Source organism: Nyctereutes procyonoides, unplaced genomic scaffold (assembly GCF_905146905.1).
Source record: "Nyctereutes procyonoides isolate TBG_1078 unplaced genomic scaffold, NYPRO_anot_genome, whole genome shotgun sequence".
NCBI classification, from domain to species: domain Eukaryota; kingdom Metazoa; phylum Chordata; class Mammalia; order Carnivora; family Canidae; genus Nyctereutes; species Nyctereutes procyonoides.
The window spans coordinates 36,923,432-36,947,410 of NW_026575052.1; the positions used below are offsets into that span (position 1 = coordinate 36,923,432).

A 23,979-nucleotide genomic window follows, 5' to 3' on the forward strand; every position below is an offset into this window, starting at 1 on the left:
TAGGTATATCATTATATCCATTTATTTTTAGTCCATAGTAAACTAAAGGCTTAAAAATACTACCTCTCCTCCAAAAAAAGTTTAATGCTGTTTGCACTCCCTACTCCCTTTCCATATGATGAAACATCATTAGATTTCATGTATTTATCTTACAAAAGAATTCTCTATTTTATAACTAGAACAAGTAAATGTCTGTTGAAACAACTCAACCCTGGCTCACCTCAAGAATGACGCTTCTAGACACACTGCTTGGGTATTTGTTACAGCATTTGAACTATAAATACAAATGTCCATGAGCTGATAAGCACATCTCAATCCTCTCACTGCACTACAGCTCATTTTAAAAACTGTGTCCACAAACCCTAAATCTCTCATGTTGGCCACCAGACTAAGCATAACAAAAAATGAAGAGCCAAAGTTAAGCTTAACTGCAACCCTATACAGTTGACCCTCATTCTAAAATAAAATTGCCATTAATTGGTCCTTTATTTCAAGAGCAGATTTAACTTCTAACACCTAAAGTGCGCATACCCCTCTTTTAAAATAAATTTATTTTTTTAGAAGAGTTTTAGGCTGAGAGCAAAACTGAGCAAACCCTTTGTTGCCAGCCATACTCAGAGCCTTCCTTATCATCAAAAGCCCACACTGGGTACACTTGTACAATCGACGAACCTACATGGATAGGTAGGCTCATTCTTGGTGTCGTATCTTCTATGGGTTTTAACTGATGTATAACATGGGGGGGTAGGGGAAAAAAAAAAAAACCATGTATCTACTGTTACGGTATCATAGAGAGTAATTCCACTGCCCTAAAAATCCAATGTGCTATAATTCACCCCTCAATTACTTCTTTTTAAGTCCCAAATTGAAATAGCAGATAAGACATCCTAAATGCTAAAATGACATTCAGAATCTTGAGGATGAAAAGGTAAGGTGAAAGCTAGGGCAGAAAAAATAGGGCAAAAATAAGAGCAAAGAAAAAGTAAAAGAGGGCAGCTGTATTTCAAGAATCAAAACCCTTCATCCCTTAAAGAGGTGACACACCAGATCCTTTAAGTATTGTTTTTCCTTCCCATTCCCTTCCAGGAATTCTAAGAGGGTTTTGGCTAATACACTATAACTAAGTCTTCTTAAGTAGGCAAAGCAGTTAGTTATAGCTTAAATAAATTCCTGCTCTACATATAAACATTTATTGGAAGTGACTCATACCTTAGACTCACTTACTTTAAAGATACTAGTGGCGGAAACTATAAACAGCCCGAGTTGGATGCTCTCTTTAATATCATACTGTACACAGGCTCTACAGTCCTCTGCAAAATATTCATGAATAGGATTAGCTTGATTAAACAGAACTGAAGAGATTTTATAACCTACACTCAGACTTTCCAAATGCTAAGTCCATTCCTTTCAACACATCTGTTCTTTATTCAGCACAAGTGATACACCACCATACAACAACAATTCTTTTTGCAGGCTGCTAGATCTCATCTGTTCCTTAATCATTGCTCACCCTCCTGGACTGATGCAATCTTATCCTTGCTAGCTCTCATTTTCAGTATTATTCTCTCTCTAATCTATCACTAATCACTAGCTAACTCCTATTACTGCTCTTAGGAGATTAAGTCCTACTGTAGTTTCCAAGTGTCCTAGAAATTAATTCCAAGAAGCCTTACCTTACCTTTGTTTCCAAGTCTTTAGCAAGGTGCCCCAGATTACTTCTTCCTTATTTTCCTCTTCTATCATTGTCCTTTCTACCTGTTTTAAATGCCTTTTACCTGACAGCCCTCCATTTTCAGCTCAGGGACTTCTCACGTGTTGTACTCAATGCCTGGAGTGCCTTCCCCCCAAGGCAATCCACTGGTCAACTTCCTCCCACCATTAAAACTTCACTCTCCATGAAATTTTGTCAGATCACTGTTGGGAAATGCTACTTTTTCTAAACGAGCAGATCACAACCCTGAGTGCACGCTAAAATCAGCTGGATTAATAAAAAAAATTTATGTGTGAATTTTAGTTCCATCAATGTAGGCAGTGTTTTAAATTTTTTAAATAAATTACTAATGCTCAGGCTCCATATCAGACCAACTAAAACAGACTCTCTATGCAAACTGACTCTATCTATGCAGATACTGGTGGTGGTAGGGGGTTTGGTTGTTTTTCACTTCAAAGCCCCACAAGAGTTTCCAATGAGTAGTCAGGGTTGTGAAACAGACTCTACCCAGTTTAGAAAAAGAACCTCCACAATTATACTTATCCAATATGTTCTCTAAATTTCTAAATTTATCTACATCTCACACTACTAAAATACACTTACCACACTGTCCTGACCAATGCATATAATGTAAATATGTGAAACTGCCCTTCAGAAGGCTTAAACAATTCACAGTGATTTATATACTCTGAGCATAGGGTTTCTCTTCAACAAAATGGATAAAATACTGTCTACCTTGCAGGATTGTCATGAAAATCAAGCAAGATACTGAATGTTAACACATTTAGGGAAGCAAATGACTTTATAAGGGTGCAAATGTTAAATCCCTTGAGGTATCAAGAATAATCACTCCAATTCAATTTTTGAAAAATTTTTGAGAAACGAACATAATTCATGTGGCAGTACAGAAGATACAAGCTATCTAGATGAGGCTGAATGGATAGATGCTGACCAAGAGTTATAATCAGAAAGTCATTCTGTATAGTGTAGACATCTCACAAATTTTACCAGAAGTATGTCCCATCCTGATCCTTTCTTTTCAAAAATTTTTTATGTAAGTGCAACATGGTTAAAATTAATATCAAAACCAATAAAAACCTGGAGAAATAAGTCTTTGAAAGTAAGTAAAATATATAGCCCAGGGAGGCATCTGATTCTTACAGTCCTTTGGCCACAATGTGTGAGAAGGGTTGTTTCCAAATTACATACAAGCACCAGCATCCGGTCAGTTTTCATGCTCTCCTTCCTTGGTCCTTGTGTTTTGAAGCACCCCAATATCTAGAGAGAAACTGATGCCACTGGCTCCCCCACTAGAATTGTGAAAGTGAATAATCCTTATTCCTTTAGATATCAAAAACAAAGGTAAAAGACCATAAAGTTAAAACTCAGATGGGTATTTGAGAAAATAGGCCAGTAATACCAAGTAATGACAATTTCAATAAAGTGACAAGGGGCTACGAGGACTGGTGGTACTGTATAAGGAAGAATTCTGCGGATGAATATGGGCTTACTAAGAAAGCACACTATAAGGGATAACAGATATTGGTCTTGGGCAGAGGAGGTGAAAGGAAAGGCATATAAGACATATTATTTTCCAGAAGACTCCTAACTTCAAGAGTCTAAATTAAGAGCCTACACCTAAAAAGGGAAGCAGTAATAATGAACACACACAGAACAGCATAGTTCTATCATATTTATCAGACTATACCTCAATCGTCTATTTATTGTTTCGAAGTCAGAAACTGTGCTGCATCCCCAACACCTATCAGAATGCCTGATATATAATAAACTATTAATAAAAATGTATTTAAATCTGCCATAAGAAAAAACTAGAAGATCACATGGTTTTATGGTATGGCATAATCATTTTTATTCTATATATCAAAACATCCTCACTCTCTAGTAAATGCCCACTTGACCTGCAAAGTTGGTTGTAGTGGATGAGAAAAATAAGTAGTACCAAAATGAAAGAGCCTCAGGCAAAGACTAGATTTACAAGCACAACTTTAAAAAGGGACACCTCCCTACTCATTCTACTCATAGGAGACAGTTATCAAAAAGTTAACTTAAGGTTAACCAATAATGAAAGGCTATTTCATTTCATTTCATGTCAAGCAAGTTTTCACAAAACAAATCCCAATAACTATGAACCTGAATTTTTTTAGCTCTCTATGTAAGTACATGGCACAGTATCCATTCATCCACTACATGTAATCAAGACCCTAAATGTTTAAGATGGTTAGATTCTAATGCCTATGTTCACTTAGGCACTCTAATACCATTTCTATTACTTTAATCAAAAGAGATAGTATGTGGTGTGAGAACAACCTAACCTATATTTGGTCAACAACTGGACCAGAAGAGTGAAAATGAGTAGTACCCAAGGCTTAAAAATTATATCTATTCTTAAACTCAGAGGTATGATCTCAAAAAAATAAACACCTTGAAAGATTATTTTAGGTTGCAGGACAGAAGTGTTAAAACGAAAGTAGACGCTGAATCCAAGAATTAAGCTTTGTGAAAGATTAATGTAATATTAAGGACAAGTATCTTGTGACTGGTTAGAATGGGTCTGGATGATCTCTCAAGGAACCCTGTCCAAGATATTCCACACTCAAGCCTCTTCTCCACTTAAACAAGACACAGGCTTAACCGGCTCTTTGCTATTTTCTAGATTCAAAAAAATCAAGACACATAAAACAAGTTGATACATAACCTTTCCCCATAGTTCCTTAAGTAGTTTTTGCCCTAAGAATGAAGGGACTAGGCAATGAATATAGATTCCTGGGTTACTTTGTTTATAATTCTAAAAGCAACAAGTGACTATGGAAAAGGGCTTTAATTTAAAGACTTAAACCGCTGAATCTTCATGCTTACAGTTAATGTCAGAATTCAATTTGATCTCACCAATTAGGAAAATTTAATTCAATGTCATCAACTGTAGGTTTTCTGAGACTCTTTGGTAGTAACAGAAAAAATTTACTACAGGGGCTTCTGTATGTTAAAAAAAAAAAAAACCAAAACACTAAAGTACACATAGTATCCAATTTCATACTATTATGCACAAGCATGTGTCAGCACTTAAAAGAGAAAACTAGGAGTGAAGGAACCTAGGGTTTGGTTGAAGTTATGCCCCTAATTAACATGTGATCTTGGCAAATAATCCAACCTCAGATTCTTTGCTTATAAAATGATGAATCTATCACCCTGCTTATTTATCTTATAGAGTTTCTTGTGAGGATCCAACTAGATAAACTGAAAACAATGAAGGCCTCCACGAAAAAATGCTCCACATCACTTGCCATCAGGGAAATACAAATCAAAACCACAAAGAGATACCACTTCACATGGGTCAGAATGGCTAAATTTTACAACTCAGGAAACAACAGATTGTGACAAGGATGCAGAGAAAGTGGAACCCTCTTATACTGCTGGTGGAGCAGCCACTCTGGAAAACAGTATGAGGGTTCCTCAAAAGTTAAAAACAAAGCTATCCTATGACCCAGCAATTGCATTACTAGGTATTTATACAAAGGAGACAAACATAGTGATTCGAAGGAGCACATGCAATGTTTCTAACAGCAATGCCCACAACAGCTGAACTATGGAAAGAACCCAGATGTCCATCCACAGATGAATGGAAAAAGAAGATGTGGTATATACACACACAATGGAATATTACTCAACCAACAACAACAACAAAAGAAATCTTATCATTTGCAGTAAGGTGGATGGAACAAAAGGGTATTATGCTAAGCGAAATAAGTCACTCATATGTGGAATTTAAGAAACAAAACAGATAAACATAGGGGAAGGGAGGGTAAAATAAAATAAGACAAAACCAGACACGGAGGCAAACCATAAGAGACTGAATTATAGGAAACAAAATGAGGGTTGCTAGAGGGTTGGAGTGTGGGGGGATAGGGTAACTGTGTGATGAACGTTAGAGAGCACATGTGATGTAACGAGCGCTGGGTGCTATAAGCAACTGATGAATCACTAAACTCTACCTCAGAAACTAATAATACACTATATGTTAATTGATTTTTTAAAAAAGAAAACTATGAAGGCCTAACTACACATACGTGGAACCATTATCATGATAGTTACCAAGTAAAAGGAAATTATTAAACCACAAATTCCCTCATCTAACCCACTCCACAGAGCCTTATAATATTGCTACGTCGTTCATTTTTATTACCTACATTCACAGTCCATTTGTGAGAGTCTGCATAATGACATGTAAAGATGAACTGGCAGAAGAATAAATGTGGCAAAATAGGTAAGAGAATTAGGCCATTTAAAATCTTTCCTAAAGATTTCCTACTTTAAACTCCAAGATTCCCGATAAACCCTTTGAAATCTTTAAGTTCATGATTTCAGATGCTTAATTAAAGCATTCTTTTTAGCAACACTTAATTAAGAAATAGTATTATTTTTGTTCTTATGACCTTCTAGTTGCTGTACCAGTATCACTTTTAACCAGATTAATCCAACTGGGCTCTTTAACACTGCTCTTTAGGGCCTTTCCTATGACTGAGAAGCAATTTCCTACACATCCTCCTTACTGGGCTGTAGAAAGCTGTGTATAGATAGTTCCTAAATAGAATTCTCCCTTTACTGCCACAGTTCTTGACAGTCTGATTTCCATGCTATAGAAGAAAGGTTCCTGATTACCACTACAAGCTGAATGAATCTAGACAAGTCCCTTACCATGACTTGGGATTCTGTATCCATATTTATAAAAATGAGAACTCGGTTAACTTCAAGGATCTTTCTGGTTGATCCTTCTCTTCAGATGACATATATCAATGGTGTGACTTAAGAGACCCCAAAGAACAATCCCATCATAGTTGCAGGTTTCAAATATTCAAAACATTTCTCATCCCTCCCCCAGTCCCCAAAGGATAATTAACTGTCAAACAGGTAAGAGATGTTTTAACAGTAGTTTTCAGATTTCCCAATAAAGCCTATCTAGCTACCGGGTGCTTAGGAGGCTCAGTTGGTTAAGCATCTCCTTTTGGCTCAGGTCATGATCTCAGAGTCCTGGGATCAGAGCCTCCTGTCAGCCTCCCTGCTCAGTGAGAAGTCTGCTTCTCCCTCTCCCTGCTGGTCCCCCTGCTTGTGCTTTCTCTCTGTCAAATAAATAAAAATAAAAATAAAAAGACTACTTAGCTATATAACAGTTAAGACTACAAGTTTTAGAGTCACTGGATTCCAAAAATGAATTGAATCAGAAGGATAACAGGAAGTCACATGCAAAATAAATAAATTATACATGACTGTCCATTTCCAGAAACAAGTCTAATATCATACCAGGTCATCATCACCTGTGGTAGTGAACAATCTCAATACATTTAACCTCTAACATTTTTAACTTTAGAATACCAAAAATGTCAGATGAGCTTTAGCAGATCACTGTATTCCAGTATAATCTGGGGATGTTGAACTAAGAGGCCTGAATGGAGGAGGGAGGAAGGGAGCAGGGCAGAATGAGGAGGTGGTAGGTAGCACAGGATGAGCCTAGATAGAAGGGTTTCCCTTCCAGGTAAGATTTCATCAGAATGGTTAACTCTAATGTTTAAAAACCAAAAATCCAGTAATGAATGATTCACTAAAAAACTATACGCGAGAGCCTCTGCTAGGCATGTGGAAGAGATACACCGATAAATTCAGGAAATTGAAGAGGCTATTAGTAAGTATTTTAATCCTCAGCACCCTGTGTTTGAAGTGCATGTGGGTAGCCTGCCATCCTTCAGTTGGATTCTTTATACCCCCTCTTCTCCAGTGCAGTCTGAAAACATAACATTAAAAAAAAAACACCCAACTGTTAATACTTCAGGAAATATGCTGCCTCATGAGTGACACAGAATGACTTGGGAATTCAGAGGCTGACTATCCATCTGGTTTTAGTAATCAGTGAAGACTTATTGGGATTACTTTTGAGCAGGGCCTTGAAAGATAAGAATAAATTCATTTCAGTTTACCTGTTGGCCCTCAGAATAGGTTTTATTTATATATGAGCATCACTGATTGGAGAAGCATGCTCTGGAATAAGGTCAAGGATCACCATTAGGAAACATGCAGAACATCAAGTCACCAGTCAACAGCAGTCTGGAGCAGACCTTCTTCACTCATGTGATTTCCATTGTCCCAGTCATTACATTAGTGCTCATTCAACTACAAAGTTCTTTTTTTTTTTTTTTTTGCAATAACTTTAGTGAATGTTTTATACGATACAGATGTGGTATAGAAGTGGGAGAAAACAAAACAGCTTCTTTAAAGTGAAAAAAAGCTTGTGGGGAGTCTCCCAGACAGCGTTTTCTAGTGTGCACACCACTATCCAATGCAAATGACCACTCCCTTCAAGTTGTCTACTTTTACCTCCCACCAATTCCATCATGCATCTAAGGAGCATAAATATGTACATGACTGTAGGTTGGGATAACACACGTTGTAATGATTTCCATTACAACTTCATGGACAATATATCTGCCCATGTATTCACCTTTGTAATGTACCTACATAAGAAGATAAACCTCTTATGTATATATGTATGTTTGGGTTTCTGGTAAAGGCAAAAGGCAAAGGCTGAAAGACTATTAAAAGTCTCTATCCTAGGGACGCCTGGGTGGCTCAGTGGTTGAGCATCTGCTTCGGCTCAAGATGTCATCCCAGGGTTCTACATCAGGATCCTGCATGGAGCCTGCTTCTCCTCCCTCTGCCTATGTCTCTGCCTCTCTCTCTCTCTCTCTCTCATGAATAAATAATTTAAAAAAAAAAAGCTTTCAAATGCTGTATCATAGGATTCTAATATATTTAGTAGTAACACCTATATTCATAAAGGCTTAGAATGTAAAGAACTTAATAATTTTATTGCACCCCAGATTTTAAATAATATGCAAATCCTACTTTTATTGGAATGCAGTGAACCCTAGTTCACCTGAAAAAGAAATGACAGTAACAGCACTGCTTAAGGACAGTAATTTGAAGAGAAAACAAAAAGAAACCCTAACCCAAGTAGAGGAGACACCGCTTTCCCACTGATGTGCCTGGTAACTAACTTCTAAAGCTCTAAGCAGTATAAATTATCTTTTCACATCCAGGTTAATGTTGTGTCCAGTCGTTAACACCAATTATCTCAAAAAAAAAAAAAAAAAAAAACATTACCTAGAGAGGGTCGACCAGATAACAGAGAAGTCAATCCGGCTTCACAGAACTTGGTCAAACTTGCTTAGAAACCAGGAGGGTGTGGATGTGATAGCAACGTCACCACTGAACAGGCTAGAGGATCATAAGCCATCAACAAAGGTGGGTGCGTGCGAGTCAGGGCGATGGAGCCGAGCACACCGCACACCTGTACTACCTGTCCCTAGTTCTTTCAGTACTCGAGTTGAAAGAAAACTGTACTTCTCTCTGTCCATGCGTTTTCTCCTCCAACAATATAAATTATTTCCCAGCCTGGCTGACATCTCACTCCACATCCCAAGCGAGTGACATAAAACATCTTCCCCAGGAGGAGCCTATACCCTAGAGACACACTAGCCGCAGGCCTTTCCTTTTCCTTGGGAGTTGAGCGCGCACGTCCACCCCTTCACTCGGTCTGCTCTCCGGGTTACCTCCCTACACGGTGTGAAAACATCAACATCCGGTCGCCCACCCCCAGCCTCCCAGCGACGCCTCGCGCCGACGAGGTCACCCCTCGGCCTCCCCTTCAGTCGCCACCTCGGAGCAGCCTGCCGAGCGAGCACTTCTTCCCGCGGCTCCCCCCGCCCCCACAGGCAAGGCCGAGAGCCCGGCCTTCTCCGCATCCTTCTTCCATGGAAGGGGGACCAGAAGAAAAAAAAAAAAAAGAAAGAAAAAGAAAAAGAAAAAGAAAGAAATAAAAAAGAAAAGAAAGGCATGCTCGAGAAGCGACCGGCGAAGCAGCCTGATCAGCTCCGGGGTTTCAGGGTTGGCCTCCCCCGCCCCCCGCCCTCGGGCCGCCGGTCGGTTCTGCAAAGCCTGAACCCACTGATGATGTCCGCGCTCTCCCCGCCCCCCGCCCCCTCAGAGATGCGGCCGGGAGGGCAGACGCGCGGCTGCGAGGCTGCGAGGCTGCGAGGCCGGGCGTCCCTCCCCAAGGAAGCCCGCCGCCCTCGGCGCCCGGGAGGGTGGAGGCCGCGGCCCGGGACCCCGCGCCTCACCCGCCCAGGCGCCCCGGGCCTCGCCGGCGCCCCTCCCCGCCGCCCGCACCGCAGCGGCCCCCACGCCGGCCCCCACGCCGGCCTCGCTCCACACGCGCCACACACAAAAGCGCCGCGGCCGCCGCCTTCCCGCCCCCACAGCCCGGCCGAGCGATCAATGGGGCGCCGGCCCGCGTCCCCTCGGCGGACGCGCGGCTGCGGGCCCGGCCGGCGCGGGCGGCGGCGACGCTCACCATCGCTCCGCTTGATCTCCACGTAAATCCCGATCTGGATCTTGCCGAAGTTGGCCGTTGCCATCACCTCATCTGGAGCGGCGGCGGCAGGCCGGGGGAGGGGGACCGGAGGGCGGAAAAGGCGGGGAGGGGGCGGGGGGGGGCGGGGGGGGGGAGCGGTTGGCCGCGGCCGCGCCGGCCCGGGCGACAGCGTGGACGCGAGCCGGGGCCGCGAGGAGCAGCGGCGGGGCAGCCGGCGGGGGCCCCGGGCCTTGCGGGCCGGCGGGAGGACGCGCACGCCGGGGCGCGGGGTGAAGCGAGGGCCGGGCCGTCCGGCGGCGCGGGGAGAGTGGGAGGGCCCGCGCCGCCCGCCCAGGAGCCGACGTTGGGGGGCGGGGCGCCGCGCGCCTGCGCAGAGCGCGCCGCCCGCGTCCCTTCCTGCTCGGCCCGCCTCTCGCCGGCGCCCTGGGCGCCCCCCGCCGGGAGAGCGCGCGCCGGGAGAGCGCGCGTGGCGCCGCCCCGAAGGAGCCGGGGTCGCGTTTGATTTCGGCGCGCGGCCTAGAGGAGGCGGGAGCCCGCGCGCTGGCGGCTTCCATGATGCGGCCCCGCGGCCCTGTAGGTTGGGGGCTTCCCGGGGTGCGTGCGGGCCGGGCCGGGCGTCGACGGCTCGGGCTCGGGCTCGGGCTCGGGGACAGGCGGCCGGCGCAGGCACACCCCTGCGGTGCCCCCCGCCGCCCGCTGCCTCAGGGCCTCGCTTCTAGCCTGAGGCGGCGCCCCGACGGCTGCCGTCTGCAGTCCCGGCTGTTCGCAGGGTTCGGGGCTCCCTGTGCTCGGGCCCACGGAGCCCCTGACGGGATCCAGGGACAAAGGGCAGACAGGGGCGCCGGCTGAGGAACGTGCCTCTTCTGCAGCGTCCCTGACGACTCGGCCCACATCAACGTGCGTGCGAGGCAAGGCCGCGCCCCCCGAGGAGCAGGAGGCCGGCGGGCGTGGAACGTGGAGGCCTCACAGCTCCGCGCAGGAACCTGCCGGGGCTCACACGTGTTAGAGGGAAACACGCCTCCCGTGCCTCACTCTCTCGAGTAATTGTTAACCCTCCTGTTAATAAGTAAAAATACCCAGATTTAAACATTGGAAGCTAGACACAGGCGTGTTGCGTGCCTATGCGCGTACACGCGCACAACCCAAGGTAATCAAGTCGGGCCGACCCTAAAATGTACTGAAAGACTCAGATTCTCATCTAGCTTGGACGCATTGAAGGCATACTTATCAAAAGAATGAAGTTTCTGAAATCCGTTTAAAAGGAAGCATCATTTCTATGAGAGAAAAAAAAAAACAACAGCGCTGGGTAGAAAACTTTGAAAATGACGTCTACTTTTTTTTGTTTGCGGGGGGGGCTGGTAGAGGGAGGGAGATAATCTTAGAATCTTAAGTAGGCTTGATCCCTAGCAGGGAGCCCCCCACCTGGGCCTCTATCTCACAACCCCAGAGATCCTGACCTGAGCCAAAACCAAGAGTGAGATGCTCAACGGACTGAGCCACCTAGGTGCCCCATAACCTCTTTTCTATTCCAGAAATGACAGGACTATAAATCTCACCGCAGGACCTCTGTTTCATCATAAGATTTGACCAAATCAAGATTTGGTTGTTTTTTGTTTTAAGTAATCTTAAGAGCTTCACCTGTACTCTTTGGGTTCTGCATAGTAGAACTCATTCTCTGATGTCTCTGTCTGACGTATAAAGCATCTTTTTATTTGCTTGCAAATGCTTTACATAATGTAAAGAAATCAAGCTATGCAGCTTTTAAATTTAAAACTGCTACATAAAATATGTTTTATCATGGTTGCTGACACACACACCTTGTACCCTGTGGGTTATGTAATTAAGAAGTCTAAACCTTTAATCCGTATACAAAGGTATTTTAAAAGTACGTATATGATCCTGCTCCATAAAAAATGTATGAGACACGCCACATGTCAAATATAAAAACATTTCCTTTGTAGGTCATCCCCAAAAGGCGTATGTTTTTTGGTACATACCAGTATATATATTTACCAAGACTTGCGTCTTGGGCTTTGTGTGCAAGTAGCCTTCAAAAGAACAGTCATAAATAAATGCAATGTGGCTATATTTCCAGCAACATTCTAGATCAAGAATTCTGACTCTGACTCAGGCATTTGAAAAATATACAACCCTAACTAGAAGAGTGACAGGCACACACTAGACAGGGACGTTTGTCCAGTAAGTTAACTTGTTGAACTGCTCTGAATCTCTCTTACCTCTTAGAGTAGCCTGGAAAAGTAACTCTATTCTCTCAACTGCAGAAAATTTTTGTGAGGGTCAAATGAAATAATAAAACATGGCAGTGGCCTTGATTTTTAAAAAGTATAATGCAAGTTTAAAAACAAAGCAAAGCCATCCTATAAAAAATAAACCCAGACTCTAATCCTGAAGTCATTCATTAGAATCTTATGTCCAGTGATATAAAATTAAACACAGTTGGCATTGGCTCTGGCCCTCATCACCTGACATTTGGCAAGAGAGCAAGAGCTTTACAGATCTGTGTATTCTTTTACCACCTCCAGTCCATCCTACCTTCACTGACGGAATACTCCTGCTCAATCATCATTTCTGCCAAGTCATAACCTAGTAAGAGCGGTTGCTGTTGACCTACCCTATCCTGAGTTGATGAACTATTTTTTAAAAAAAACATTGTTATTTTAATCCAACCAAGCCAGTCTCCTTATTATGCCTGGATTTCTTTCTAAAATTCCTCTGCTTTGGGGTCATTAGTACAGAAATCTTAAAGAGTTTTATTCTGAGGAAGAGGCGGTTAAACTAGTGAGATTGAGGCAGCAGCCAGCACTTACCTTAACCACTAACTTGCTGCTCTGGTGGAAAAGCAAAGGTACAACTTGGCTCCAGTTTTGGCTCAGATTTTCTGTACTTGTCTACATCTTCTAACTTGAAATTTTCCATTTAATATTTGCATCTATTTTCAATTACTCCCACAGTTTGTGGATCTACAACCAAATGGAGAAAATACGCAGGGTTGGCAGAAACTGTCTTTGATTTTAGTATTGTCCACTACTTTTGCCCAGAAGTTTCTTGGAGACTTTTTTTTTTTAGAACTTTTGGTTATGATTCCTCTTCCCTTTAATTTACTCAGATTTAAACTCTAATTAAACTGGTGTAACTTCACTGTAATTAATTTTAGTCCATACACAAATATACTGAAAATAATCTGGAGATACAAATCCCAATTTTACCTGCTCTAAAATATCCACTTTTTCCTTCTCCACTGGATTTCTCTCTACTGCCTACAAACATATTCAGGCAATTTTCTCCTGGGGGAAAAAAATCTCTTGATCCTTTACTTCCTATTTAAATTCCATTCTATTTTTCACTTTCCCTCCCCTGCCAAATTCTCAAATGAGTGCTCTAAATACTTACTGCCTTCATTTGCCATCACTCATTCATTTCCTAAACGCTAAATCTAGGTTCAATCTTCTACAGAATTGTATTTTTAAAGTCAACAATTACCTTACAATTACCTCATTAAACAGACATTACCATCTTCATTTGCCTTGAACTCTGAAGAATGGTCGACCTACTTTCTTCTTTTTTTTCAATTCGTTAAGACTTATCTACTTTCTTCCATAACACTTTGCCCATTCCTGCCTGAGTTTCTGCTCATCTAGTAAATGACTTGCTCTTCTCTTTTCTTCATTTAAAGCCTTTCCATTGGCATGGTGCAGTGGAAGTCTCTCTTCTTTATGGAGCTTTCTCCTCTCAATTGAATCTATAATGACTGTCCCATCTGGGTGATTCTCCCCAAATCATGATCATCAGAAGGACCTAAGAAAGATTTTGAAGAAATACAAAAGCACAAACTCTATTCCAAGACCAAATAGTTTAACATCTCCATGGAGGGGGCAATTAATGTGGCCCACTTTCTAAAAACTCATCAGGAAATTCTGAAATAGGGGGATCCCTGGGTGGCTCAGCGGTTTAGCGCCTGCCTTTGGCCCAGGGCGTGATCCTGGAGTCCCGGGATCGAGTCCCGTGTCGGCTCCAGGCATGGAGTCTGCCTCTCTCTGTATCTCTCATGAATAAATAAATAAAATCTTAAAAAAAAAAGGAAATTCTGAAATATAAGTAAAACTGGTTAAAATCTGTATGTATAACTGGTTGAGATTTATTATCTCTGAATTCCCATAATTCAATATTTTCTGTACATTGGCCACTTAGGGATTATGTACTAAATAGACTGATTATTTTCTTAGTCCACCTTCTTCCTTATAATTCTTTCACTTACACTTTTCGATAGTGTATTGAAATGGATTAATGATAGAGAGCTAATGTACGAAAACTTTTAAGGTCCACATTGGACTTAAATCTGTATAGAAATATCAAATAATGTGGTGTCACATTCAGTTATTGTCTACATTGAGATATTCCTATTCTTTATACTTATTATTATAATGTTTGCTTTAATTTCTATTTACATGACCAATCCCTCTCAAATATAAGAAGTATATAAGATTTCCCCTTATACCAGATTTTCAGTCATTTGATGAATATGAACTCAGAAATAACAGGAAATGGTCTTTTCACCATTTGTAGTAATATATCCAAATTAAAAATAATTTATGTATCCTGGAGCACCTGCGTGGCTCAGTGGGTTAAGTGGCCTTGATTTCAGCTTGGGTCATGATCTCAGGGTTGCAAGATCGAGCCCCACATCAGGCTCTGTACTAGGCATGGAGACTGCTTTAGATTCTCTCCCTCTGCTCCTCCCTGCCTCTCCTCCTAAAAGAATCATTTATATATCCTTATAATAGTTGTTATTGATTCAGGAGCTTAATACACTCTTATGTATCACAGGGCACTGATGATATAAATCAAAATGATTAATGGTATGCTACACATCCTTATTACATATTTTTATTTTATTTTATTTTTATTTTTTTAAAGATTTTATTTATTTATTCATGAGAGACAGAGGGGGGTGGGCAGAGACACAGGCAGAGGGAGAAGCAGGCTCCATGCAGGGAGCCTGACATGGGACTCGATCCCGGGTCTCCAGGATCAGACCCTGGACCAAAGGCGGCGCTAAACCGCTGAGCCACCCGGGCTGCCCCTTATTACATATTTTTTAAAACTGTGAGCAGTATTAGTTTTCTCAGTGTATTCAGACCAAATCAAGCACAACTAGAAAGAATTGGTCTCACTAAAATATTTCTTTTTTTTTTTACTAAAATATTTCTTATTAAAAAATAATACTTGATTTTTTGGTAATGATTTAAGCAACTTTATAGAAGGCAAAGTTTCCAATAAATATTAAGCCCCCAAGCATGTCTTATTTTCCTAACCTTTGTTAATATACATACTTACTTTTGATGGCTGTTTGGAATTCCTTGTTTCAATTGAAAATATATGTTATATACCACCATTGGAACATAGCTAGGACAGAGTTAATGTATTTCCCCAACTGTGGAAATATATTATTAAAGACATTTTTTACATCATAGATTTAGTTTTCAGCTAAGAGATTTTTTTGGCTTAATTTATTTCTTATAACTATTTCAGTGTGTTTCAAACTAAACACTTATAATTTTTAATAGCTACATAATATTCCATGTTTCTAAATCATTTTCTGCTTACACATTGCTGTTGGGTTGTCTTCAATATTTTACCAATATAAAATTCTTGTCATGAACATCTTTGTAAAAGTTTTTTGTTGTGGGAAAATTCCTCTAAATGAAAACATCAGGTCAAAGGGTATGAAAGTGATTGCTTAAAATGCAAAAGATATTATATCACCACCAGCTTCCTAGAATAAAATATAAGTTCTTTACAGAGCTGTACATAATCTAGCTATGGCTACTTCTCCAATCTTTCCTGGGACCACTCTTTAGCTCCTTCTGCTCCAGCCTCACTGGGCTTTTATTTGTCCCTTAAATATATCAAACTCTTACCCAGATCAGAATCAAGGCTCTGACTCAACTTTTCATTGACTGATTCTTCTAATCTTTCAGGTCTCAGTCAAAAATCACGTCCTGGAAAAAAGCCTTTCTCAACCTCGTCTTACCCCCATGTTACTATCACATTACCTGAATACTTACCACAACTGCAATTACCTTGCTCCATTATTTATTTGTTTATTTGTCTGTCACCTCCCCCATCTGAAGTAAGCTCCTTGAGGGTAGGAACTTTGTCTAATGTTCTTCACTATATCTTTGGCACAGAGAACAGTACCTAAAGCACAGATGTTCAGCAAATATTTCTTGAATAAAGGAAGGGAAATTTTTATAACTGCACTATGTATCGTAAACTTTCCAGGCTTTGACTTAATAGTCTTTTCTTCTCCTAAATGAATGAAATTGGTAATGTACTTCCTCATTGATATGACCTAGGAAATCAATATTTAATATGTCAGTCTTCCAAACTTCAAAAATCTCTAGTAGATATAGATTATTACATATGTAACAAATGCTCATAAATGTTATGTTTTTAATACAGAAAAGTATAACAAGAAATGAAAGGGAAACATATCACTTTAAGTCCTCCAAGTTCCTTGGCCTGGGAGGATCCCTGTCAATACCATAATAATCTAGTAATCCTCAAGTCGTATCAGGCACAAAATTCATATGGCTGATTGTTATGCAAGATCTAGGGTCCTGTCACCAGAGATTGTGATTTTGTACATCTAGTATACTAGATGAATGGTAGATCTCGTATGGTCTAGTAGATCAATAGATTAAGAGACATTAAGAATAGAAACTGATTACATATGAAACGTGGAGGATAAAGGACAGTGATACAGACAGTTTGCTGATTCTTAAGAATGGGGGAGACTGTCACTAACAGATGTTAGAATTTTTCTGGTGTACAAGTACAATTACACACAGAAAGAAGTAGTCTATGTTGGCATCATTATAAAATGTAGTTTGGAAAGCAAGAACCAGGCAAAATCAAAGTCAAAGGATGAAAAGATAATTGATAATTTATAGAAATATGTCAAAGAATATAACTTCAATGACAAGATTTTCTTGGAATGATTATTCTTGTTTCTTCACTGATAACATTTAAATAACCTTTTCTCACTCATAAGACAAATAGTGAAAAAGCCGGAACTTGACCAGGAGAAGAAAGCCCTCTGAGAATACAGAAATAAATCCGCAGGCTGACTCCATGGGTGCTCAGTTGATCTAGTTCATGTTTTTACTGGAGTGCTGACTTCAAAGGAAACTTCCTGAAACCTCACAAATACTGACTTCTTTCAGAAGCTGGTAATATGAAGCAAAACAAAGTTTCCAACAACTCAGTTGCGATGAATTGTACTTGAGAACAGACAGTTCCTGTTAGAAGTAACCATACCCTATCATGTGACCCAGCAAGCTGTCCCGGATCATCACACTTAAGGATTTCTGTTTTCTATTCTAAGGAAAAGTCATTCTCCAATAGCTCTCTCTTGGAAACAGATATCATAGACCTTACCTGTGAAATAGGCATTGTAATATTTAGAGATGTGTGTGTCAGGAGGGAGGAGATATTGATGAATATAAAGTATAAAAGGAGTGACTTAGGGCGCCTGGGTCAGTCAGTTGCAGATGCTCAGTCAGATAAGCATCTGCCTTGGGCTCAGGTCATGATCCTGGAGTCCTGGGATGAGTCCGCATGGGCTCCCGGCTCCATGGGGAGTCTGCTTCTCCCTCGCCCTCTGCCTTCCACTCCCTCTGTTTGTGCTTTTTCTCTCTCTGTCAATAAATAAATAAAATCTTTAAAAATAAATAAATACAAAATAAAAGGAGTGACTTAGAGTAGTCCATAAAAATGCATGACCAATATTCTCTGGATGATACAGAGTATGTAATAATTAGTGAATCTGCCGCCAAAGAATTCTTTCCAATCTGTTTTTGGAATTGAGGGTCCTGAAGGTTGAATATCTGTAAAATTCTCCTTAAGAATGATTCACACATTCAACAAATATTCACTGAATGCCTGCTATGTGGCAGGCAATATTATAGGTGCATGGGATGTATCAGTGCACAAAACCAAGATCCCTGTCCTCATGCTATTGGGACCTTACATCCTACTGAGGGAGAGGGGGGAAAACCATAATAAACAAATACATAAATAGGTAAATAAGTGATACAGTGTATTAGAGAATTATAAGTATATAGGAAAAAGAAATGGAGTAGAATGACAAGGATCAGGAGTGCTGGTGGGGCAGATAGTCTAGGAGGGTATATAGGGCAAGGCTCATGGAGATAGTGAGTTCTGAACAAAATCCAGAAGGACACAAAGGAGTTCAGCTCTGAGACTCTGTGGGTGAAGAACACTGCAGCCTCAGGAAGTAGCCACACAGAAGCATGTCTAATTGGCGTGAGGGGGAGCAGGAGTGAGCAGAAGGGGTTAGGCTGATTCAGGCCCAATGATAGCTGTGGCCAATTCCTCAGAGCTTTCTTGAGTTAGACAAAAATAGCCAGGTCTTTATACTCCCACAGTGATATGCCACTGAATGTGAACCACCCTGGAATGGCCGTGAACTTGAACAAGGTGGCTCTCTTTAGCTGAGGGGTTTGAGAGCGGTGAGCTGCCAACTGACATCACTCTCAGCAGCCTTCATTAAAGGACTCACTGGGAGGTACGTCTCAGTATCAATCCCTGGGGCCTTCTCATTCCCAAGGTCACCTGTGATCCATGAAGGCTGCTGCAGCATGATTTTCAGCATACCCACCAGCTGAAAGATGGGAAAGAAGAAAAAAGAAATATCCTAGTAGTTGTATGCACTACTTCTGCTCCCAGCATATTACTAGAATATCACCACATTGTCATATCTAGCTCCAAGGAAAACTAGGTTATGGTTTTTTATATTCTATTTTGTGCTTGGTGGCCTGGGATAGCAAATGAACAAAAGGATACAGAAGTTCACCTAGCAGTCTCTACTGTCATAGTCCTCATTTTGGTAGAGAAGACAATATGGCTTCACCACACACCTAAATAAGCAAAACGCAGTCCTTTTAGCTCATTCAGGATTTGGTACTTTGGAGTATTGGGGAATTGAGAGGTAGTAAAGAAACAATATTCTCTCGAAGAGCTTATAGAAAAGAAGCCTTCAGAGGAAAAGGGTGACAAGCAATTATACAGATGAGAGGTAGAGTCTGTGAAGTTTGGAAATTAGTGTGCTCAGATTTGCATCCATAGGCTGGTAGGGCTTGGGATCACTCAAGTTTATGCAGCATAAATTACTATGGAACTGATTCTTTCTTGAGGTCCTTCATTGTCTTGCCTCTTCTGGTTGGTCAGTCTTCTTTACTGGCTCTTTTTCCCATTCTTGACCCTTTAATGCTCTGCCTGGGTTCTGACCTTAGTCCTCTTCTCTTCTCATACAGGATTACAATGCATTCTTTACTGGGCCATAGAACTCATTGGGAATATCAGGACCGTCAACGCCAAGGAAGAGGGCCACTTGAACACCAATTTATTGAATAGGATAAACTCGATGGAGTACAAACATTAAATTTTATTTTTCTCCCTCCTTTGTCCTCAACTATGCTATATCAGCTCTCCCTTACTAGGTAGGTTCTTCGTGATGTGTCAAGGAGATCCCACAACTTGTTGGACCCTTTTGGTTACTAAAAAGTCAGTGAGTCCACTTAAAAATCTAATTACATCCTTACTTTTCCATCACCTATGGCTTGACCCAGGGTCCAAGGATCTTCAGAGTCAGCTCTTTCACTCTTCCTCCCTTCTTTCTTTTAATTCACTGGTTTGGAGATCACTAAGAGGGAAAGTAGCATTGCCCTTGTAACCGGTCTTCCTTTGGCTCCGTCTGGTCCTGTCTACCATGGCTGGACTTTGCCAAGGTGATGCCTTCTGCCTTGTAGATGGTGAGGGAGGATTTCCCATGGTACTTCTCAGAATCACCTTCGCCCCCTCTGATGCTAAGGACCTCTTTCAGCCTCTTCTCTACTTAATGTTTATGTGCCCATGCCCCCACCTTCCTGCCCCAGAACAGCAGGAGCTAGTTGAGCAATCCCTGTAAGGCTCTTGTCTCTGGGTCTGATGATACTAGGAGGGGAGAATGGATGTAAAGTGGAAAAGATGATTAAGGGCAGCCTGGAACCCATAAGCTTGAGATGCAACTCCACCAGGAGAGACAGAAACCTGGGTTCAGCCTTGTTGTCCCTGACCTTGGTGATGAGGGTATCCTGCAGAACCTGGGGCCCATCAGCACAGAGCTAAGCACACTCGCTTGGACCAGAAGTTAGAGGAGCTACAGGAGGATCCAGGGGACAATAGAGAAGTTGGAGGCCTAGCCTTGCTTCCCTACCACTCTCCAAATCTCTCAAGAATCTTCCTTGTGGTTCACTGTACCTGGAAACATGCAAGGAAGTAAATTCTAGGAAATGGATAAATTAAGAAGTCACCACACACTGGCTAATCTATTTTAGGCAAGGTGGTCTTATTGCTAAGATGATATGTACATAGCAACTGAAGTGAGGGCTTGGGTCAAGAGAATAAACGAGAAATGACCCAAGATATGCCGTAAGGCAATTGTATCAGGATGGAGGTTTCTGGAGAAGAGCCAAATACTGAAGCCAAAGAAAGAGTAAGACCCATGTAAGTGTCAGGAATAGTTGGAACTTAGAGCTTAACATGGTCATGGCTTTCTCCCTGCTATTCTGTCTCTTTCTTTGTCAACTTCATGCTTTTTAAGACTGGTTTTCTTTACTTGGTAGAAACATGGTCATTCGTAGCATTTAAGTTTTATATCTTGTAAGTTCAGCCACCAGAGAGAAATTGTCTGCATGTTTTCTGTGATAGTTATCAAAACATTGTGGGGAAATTAGTTATTGGCCTAACTTGGGTTAGTCATCCATCCTTGGACCAATTATGTCGTAGCAAATGATGGGGTATGGTATTGATTATCTGTTCCTCCATAACTAATTACTCCAAGCTTTAGCAGCTTTAAACAACAATGAACAACTATTATCTCACACGGTTTCTGTGTAACAAGAATTTAGAAGCAGCTTAGCTGGGTGGTTCTATCTTCAGCTGGGGCTTTGGAATCTCTGATGAAGTTGCAGCCATTTGAAGACTTGACCAGGCCAAAGTGTCCAGTTCCAAGAGGACTCATTTACATGCCTGCTAAGCTACTGCCGGTTGTTGGCAGAGGACTTCCATTTTACATGTGGACATCTTCACAGAGCTGCTTCAGTGTTCTCACCACAAGGCATGTGGCTTACCCCAGAGTGAATGCTCCACAGCAGGAGAGAATCCATAATGTATTCTTTCTTTAAAAAAAATTGTTATTTTTAAGTTTTTTCATTTTTATCTTTTAGGGAGGTATAGTTGTCTTCCAAGATTATAAAGCTCTATTTTCTCTGATCTGGATATGGAAGTCATATTCTGTTTTTCTTTAATATCCTAATAATTACACAGGTGAACCCCATTCAGTGTAGGAGAAGAATGCACAAGTGTGTGAAAGCAGGAGGTGAGGTTCGTTGGAGGTAAGCCTCGAGGCTAGACGCAGGACACTGTAATTTGCACAGCTTGCATGAGGTTTTCAGTCTTTGTGGCCAGAGTGGAAATGGAACATAAATTCATGTGAGAACATTCAACTTCCCTGAGTGAACAAGTTATTATTTGTACAGAGGTGAAAAAGAAGTTTCTAGAAAAATTAGGGGAAGCATGCTGGGGAAAAAACTAGTGTCTGCTACTAGTCAGAGTGTTAATAACTCCCTTGGTTGTGCCTTGATCACACTTGTTTGCTAACTCTTGGTATACTACATCTCAACTGATCAATTACAAATATTTCTCTTCTACTAGGTTATGAGATCTCTTCCTTCATGTTTCCATCTACATTACCAAGTACATTCATTGTCCAGCACAAAGCAGGCAATCAAAAATACATGAATCTAACTGAACTAAACAGATAGAGGATATGAACAAGGTTCTTAAATAATCAAGAGTATGCTTAAGGTGAACACAAAATTAACATCAGCTCTCAGGCTAGAAGGCACTTCTTGGCATTTGAACGACATGTCCTTTAGATGAAATGAATTAAAAGATGATGAAATTTGTACCTTCAAAAGGTAGAACAACCTAAAGAATAATTTACATGTTAAATATTAATAAGCAGAAGTTTATTAAACAAATGAATGTTAGTTAGAAGCTTTATTTGCTGGTGCAAGAAACAGGTGCCCAATGAAACTAGCTTAACAATAAAAAATGAGAGGATTTATTTAAAAATAAATGGAGTAATTAATGGAATCCAAGAGGCATCAGATGCTCAAGAAGAGAACCACCAACTGGAGCACAAAAGGAAACCCAGAGATTCTTCTCCTTTTGACTTGTATCTCTGCCCCTCTCTCCACACCTGCTTCCCTGCTCCAATGCAGACCTGCTTTCCCGTTTGCAGTGCACATGTCAGTAAGAACAGTCCCAAGGAAGTAGTGTTTATAGTGTAGCCACTTAGAGAGAGATTATTTGTTCTTCTCAATTCCAGTTTCAAAATTCCTGAGGAAGGAATTAATTGACCTGTGTGAGGCCAATACTCTACAGACCAACCGATCCTGCATGGGAGCAGTGTCACACTATAGGACTACTGTAAAACCTTCTGTAACCCTAAAAAGTGGACAAAGGGGTGGGGGCAGTACCTGGAAAATAGTTACTGGGTAGACAAAACAATAGGTATATGTTCAATGAAGATTTAGATAAGGGAAGACATGCTCATCATAAAACACAAACATTGTTCAAAGTCCAACAACAATCCCTGAAATTTGATAAGAAATCACAAGCTAGTCTCGGTGGCACTGTGAGAAATGATTGGTTGGAATCTTGGTCTGAGACAGGGTAGCATTTCCCAAGCTCTAGTCATTTTATCACATCATTATCCTGGCCACAGCGAAAGCACCGCCTTCGCTGCGACATCTGATGAAAAGGTATTAATTAAGATTTTAATTTCCTTTGCTGACGTGTTGAGGAAGGTTTCAGAAAAGATAAACTACAGATTATAGCTTTGACTACATTATTTAGCCACAAAGGAGGGTTCAGAAGGCTTTTACAACACCTACCTCCTTCTAAGATTTTGGTGACAGCAGTGGATTGGCTAATAATGGACTTCAGCATCCGGGAGCTTAATGCTTATGTTTAAACTCAAATGTCTCTCGATGCTACCTACTCTTTCTGTTTTGTGTACTTTGGCAAAAAAGAAAACATTCTTGGGGATCCCTGGGTGGCCCAGCAGTTTAGTGCCACCTTCGGCCCAGGGCGTGATCCTGGAGACCCAGGATCGAGTCCTACGTCGGGTTCCCTGCATGGGGCCTGCTTCTCCCTCTGCCTGAGTCTCTGCCTCTCTCTCTGTAGGTCTCTCATGAATAAATAAATAAAATCTTTAAAGAAAAAAAAGAAAACATTCTCTGAAAGGTGTAAAAGCTGCCATCACAAATGTTGCTGTGATCATAAAACAGAAAACTTAAGACTATTGAGTGTGAAGGTGTAGAAGATTATGTTCCTGAGCTAGTTTTTATTTTTTTTTAATTTATTTTTTAATTAATTAATTTTTTTTTCTGAGCTAGTTTTTAGAAGGAAGAGAAATTATGGTCCGAACGACGTTATCTCTGTAACACATTAGCATCTTCATCTGGGCGGCTATAACGAAACGCCAGAGACTGGCTAATGAACCGCCTTTAGGTCTCACGGTTCTGAAGGCTGGGAAGACCAAGGTCAAGTGCCAGCAGATTCGCTGCCCTCGGGGGAGAGCTGATTTCTTGGACGCCTGTCTCTTTGGTGTAACCTCTCACGGCAGAAGAGGTGAGGGAGCTTTAATGTGTCTCCTTCATAAGCAGAATTTCCA

At 41.3% G+C, this 23,979-nt stretch overlaps 1 protein-coding gene across 4 annotated transcripts in view; it reads right to left on the reverse strand.

Annotated features, from left to right (window-relative positions):
* KIF2A (kinesin family member 2A) overlaps positions 1–10,259 on the reverse strand; it is a 73,676-nt gene extending 63,417 nt beyond the window's left edge. For all 4 annotated transcript variants that reach the window (XM_055331602.1, XM_055331600.1, XM_055331599.1 and 1 more), the window contains exon 1: positions 10,131–10,259. In XM_055331602.1, coding sequence (XP_055187577.1) covers positions 10,131–10,194 — 64 coding nt within the window. In that variant the 5' untranslated portion in view covers positions 10,195–10,259. The remainder of the gene's footprint in view (positions 1–10,130) is intronic.
* Between the last annotated feature and the right edge of the window lie 13,720 nt (positions 10,260–23,979).